The following is a 4,742-nucleotide window of genomic DNA, read 5'->3' as shown; positions in this document are numbered from 1 at the left end:
GTGTATATATTTATGACTGACGCCACTTAAAGATTCATCAAATGAAGGCTGCGTTTAATATAATGATAATTATCAGGGCCCATAACGAACTCTTCTAATTGTTATGCCTCTGTTCAGTTCATGTAACTTAAAACTGAATATATTTTCTACACGGAAGGTTTTTGTAAAGGATTCAAGATTGGTTTACTTGATTTAATTGAAAACTATTTCGCAACACGAGGGATGAGAATAAAGCAAACACTGCCATGGGTATATACAGGTAATGCATTTAGTTTAATAGCACCTACATTTTGTAATTCGTCATTTAAATTGTGTTTCACAGGTGTCCCCAAAAATTACCTGTTTTGTGGAAAGTAAGGTGCATAGTCCTGTAAATAATTTTTGTCCGATTGCCATCCCTAAAATAGATAGATAGATAGATAGATAGATAGATATGAATTAATACAATGGGGGGAAAGGGGGAGGTATTTTCAATGTAGACTTTGCATGTAAAATCAACGTGAAAAATACAACAATGTTCTTGGCATGAGTGAAATAAAATGAATGATTTTGAACGAAGATACTTGTGATGTTGGTGTATAATCAGGGAAGAAAAACTTCTCTCGAAATAAACATGCTGATTCAATAGGATTTCCTGTACACGACACGTAATACTGCAGTGGATATCGAGTATCTCTCTATCCAATATTTGTATAGTGTACTATAACTTCCTTGACCTCTGACCCGGAAGAGATCACATGAAAGCGACTGATATAAGTCCTCGTGAATGAGAATACTTGCACACACTGCTTGACGAACATGGGGATGGGGAGGAGTGTAGTGATTGTGTTTCTCTTCATTTGTAATGGCGTTTATTCGATGCCGATAGAAGGTAATTTAATGTAGCCTATATATACAGATATATTTTTATTGACTATTTCAAGAATGAGGATTTTTACTAAAAATTGACACACGATGATAAGGAAGTTGTTGGATGGGAACGTATTTCGCTAAAGTTACAATTATAAGGGCATTCATTTTACCAGTGTTTGACTTTGAGAGGAAACATTACCCTCGCCTTCTGTAAGTTCTGTCCACGTTCTTAATATCTAACCACTACCACCCATCCCCCCCCCTTCCCCCCCCCCCCCCCCCCCATTTTCTTCTTCCTTATTACAACTAACTTTTTAAAGAACAGGTACGCGATTTACACATCCTTAATTCATTGAATATTTAAATGACCACGTGACCGTCTTTTTGCATATAGATACGCTTAGTATCATATTTGATGTTACTGGGGGTTTTGCTAGATAACGGAGCACCCTGAATACATGTGCACTAAATGAGTGATATCTCTGTCGGTACTTATGAAATACACTAGCGTGTTGGGAAATTCACGTGAAACTTTAGAAGTATGCGTCACAGGGCGGATCCAGAAATTTCCAAAGCTAGGGGAGGGGGATTCGACCCTAAACATTTATCATTTCCTCCCAAAAAAGGAAGGAGGATGTTGAAAAAAGCAAAATGACAAAAACGATCTTTCTTTTTTTGATAAATTTTTCGACAAAAGGAACAACCCCGATAGACCCGACCCCACCACTGTACTAGGAATACATGTTTGTTTAACATTGTCATAAGGCGACCAAAGTAATAACATCAATATTGATGTGACTTCTAGTAGACTTCATTACATGCCGATTAAGGTTTTTCCATCCTCATGTGAGGTTTTTGCAAAATCTTTATTTCATTAGAATCTGTGCATGATAGAGATATATCTTTATTTCATTAGAATATGTGCATGATAGAGATATATCTTTTGGAGGAATTTTATTCACTGGTGTATATAAAAAAAATTAATAAAATATCTGATATTGAAATATCTGAAAATGATAAAAGTAGCAAGAATTTCTTCCACTCTCGCAGAAAATCTTTTGATTTATTGAATTACTTTTATTGGGAGAACTTACGTTTTTTTCCAAAAACCCTTAATTTGCATCATTTTCTTAATTTCACCTTATTAAAAATGACAGAAAATAGTGAAAATGATTACATGTGAGACATATTTCAAACCCTACAAAATTTGTAAAATGCAGGAGCTTCCGGGGGCTTGGCCCCAGACCTCTTGCTTCATAAAGTTGCCCCCAACCGCAATTCCTGGATCCGCCCCTGCATCAGATTTACTCTTATTATCTATGTACATGTATGCTACAAACATGTCGTCACGAGTGATAACTCCTATGCTTGTACTTCTCTGTTGTGTGTCTAGTACACATCAGTTGATAAGATGTATACTTTACACCTTTTGGATTGATGATGGAATCTAATTACGTCATTTAATTGATCATTCTGAAGTGACGGACTCCCCGGAGAGGGCGTTTTCAATATTCTGTAGTGTTAAGCAAAGTGCCCCTTTTACGACTCAATGGTAGGTTTACTAAATGTTTAAAGGAGGATTTGCTTGTTGGTGCCTAATAGTATAAGACAATATACAGAACGCACGCACCATATGTAAAAGTAACTAGAGTTGTATTAGAATCTTCAGGGGTTTATTATCAGAGCCTTCAGGGTTTTATTATCAGAGCCTTCAGGGTTTTAGTATTAGATCCTTCAGGGGTTTAGTGTTATAGGGTATCTTTACCTAAGTAGTTCATCAAATGACAGGTTTTTAGCGCGTTTGTTTTTAATTTGATATAAATTACAAAGTTTCTTATTTAATTTGATATGAATTACATGTACAAGGTTTCTTTTTTCAATTTGATATAAATATGAAGTTATTTTTTCTTTTATTTGACATAAATCTAAAGGCTTTTATATGTGTAAATTACAAGGTTTTTTCTGTTGATATAAATTGATAAAAGGGGGGAAATATGGCTTGATATATAAATTACAAAGTTTCTTTTTCTTCATTTGATATCAATTACAAGTTATTTCTCTTCTATTTGATATAAATTTAAGTTTTTTATTTTGATATGTATAAATTGCGAAGTTTATTTTTTAGTTAATAAAAATTACAAATTTTTTGTCATCTGATATAATTACATTTTTTAAAATTTGATATATCAGATGGTTATCAACCGTCGCCACACAACATGACGACAGCACCACCGTCGCCACACAACATGACGACAGCGCCACCATCGCCACACAACATGACGACAGCGCCACCATCGCCACACAACATGACGACAGAACCACCGTCGCCACACAACATGACGACAGCACCACCGTTGCCACACAACATGACTACAGAACCACCGTCGCCACACAACGTGACGACAGAACCACCGTCGCCACACAACATGACGACAGAACCACCGTCGCCACACAACATGACGACAGCACCACCGTCACCACACAACGTGACGACAGAACCACCGTCGCCACACAACATGACGACAGAACCACCGTCGCCACACAACATGACGACAGCACCACCGTTGCCACACAACATGACGACAGCACCACCGTTGCCACACAACATGACTACAGAACCACCGTCGCCACACAACGTGACGACAGAACCACCGTCGCCACACAACATGACGACAGCACCACCGTCACCACACAACATGACGACAGAACCACCGTCGCCACACAACATGACGACAGAACCACCGTCGCCACACAACATGACGACAGAACCACCGTCGCCACACAACATGACGACAGAACCACCGTCGCCACACAACATGACAACAGAACCACCGTCGCCACACAACATGACGACAGAACCACCGTCGCCACACAACATGACGACAGAACCACCGTCGCCACACAACATGACGACAGAACCACCGTCGCCACACAACATGACGACAGAACCACCGTCGCCACACAACATGACAACAGAACCACCGTCGCCACACAACATGACGACAGAACCACCGTCGCCACACAACATGACGACAGAACCACCGTCGCCACACAACATGACGACAGAACCACCGTCGCCACACAACATGACGACAGAACCACCGTCGCCACACAACGTGACGACAGTTGAGCCACACACAACCCCATCTCACCCCACAAGGAAAACAACCCCTTCGCCCCAGAAAGCAAAATTCAGCACAGGAACCTTCTTTGGGGGTATTGCTTTGGGTGTCGCTATTGTTTTAATTGCACTAGGAGGCATGTACTGCTACAGAACTAGAAAAGATAGATCGCAATACAAACCTATGAACGACTGAAAGTACCGGGCTATGTGCTGGTCGTAAGCTTTATGACCATTTCCAAGTATGTTCAAGAATGACGATAAGAAATGAAGGGAAGCTACTCCTGGCAACTAACGTAACGTCTCTTGAACACCCGGGCCGGGGTTTCTTTCTTTGTATCCGGAGCACGTGACTTTTAGTACTTAGTTTTGATTTAATTTATGAGAGAGAGAGAGAGAGAGAGAAAGAAAGAGAGAGAGAGAGTAATATTTCTTAAACACTCTGGAATGTGTGGTAGTGATGTTATTGTTATGATCGTATGGAAGTAGTGGTGTTTTTGTTAAGATTTTTATATTTGTTTTTCTTTTCTAACAGGAAGGCGTAAATATACATTTAGGATGAAGTTGATAAAAGTAACCCATTTTGTTATGGAGAATGGATGGGCACTGTATTGATGTTTACAATATTTGTCTAATCTCTCGTGTTTCGCAATTGTTAATAGCTCTACCCCCTTAGCTATTCTCGTTCCTTCTATTTTTGAGATTTTATACTGTTGTGGTGTTGAATAAAAATACCCTAAATTTCTGGTTTTGTTATCTTATCCACAGA

General features: G+C 39.2%; 1 protein-coding gene across 1 annotated transcript; it reads right to left on the bottom strand.

Annotated features, from left to right (window-relative positions):
- Positions 1 to 772: 772 nt before the first annotated feature.
- On the bottom strand, positions 773 to 4,742 carry LOC130052972 (uncharacterized PE-PGRS family protein PE_PGRS34-like). Its single transcript, XM_056159340.1, has 2 exons — positions 3,043 to 4,742; positions 773 to 871 (listed from the first exon to the last, which is right to left on the bottom strand). Exon 1 carries the CDS (start codon positions 3,938 to 3,940, stop codon positions 3,050 to 3,052), a length of 891 nt encoding a protein of 296 aa, XP_056015315.1. The 5' UTR covers positions 3,941 to 4,742; the 3' UTR covers positions 773 to 871; positions 3,043 to 3,049.

Source organism: Ostrea edulis, chromosome 3 (genome assembly GCF_947568905.1).
Source record: "Ostrea edulis chromosome 3, xbOstEdul1.1, whole genome shotgun sequence".
In the NCBI taxonomy this organism is placed as follows: Eukaryota; Metazoa; Mollusca; class Bivalvia; order Ostreida; family Ostreidae; genus Ostrea; species Ostrea edulis.
Note: the sequence above shows the minus strand (reverse complement) of the source record. Positions and strands in the feature narration are given on the sequence as shown.

Bases quoted from the DNA above. Each gene is read 5' to 3' on its own strand.
- LOC130052972 (XM_056159340.1), bottom strand. From the start codon at position 3,940: ATGTTGTGTGGCGACGGTGGTTCTGTCGTCATGTTGTGTGGCGACGGT.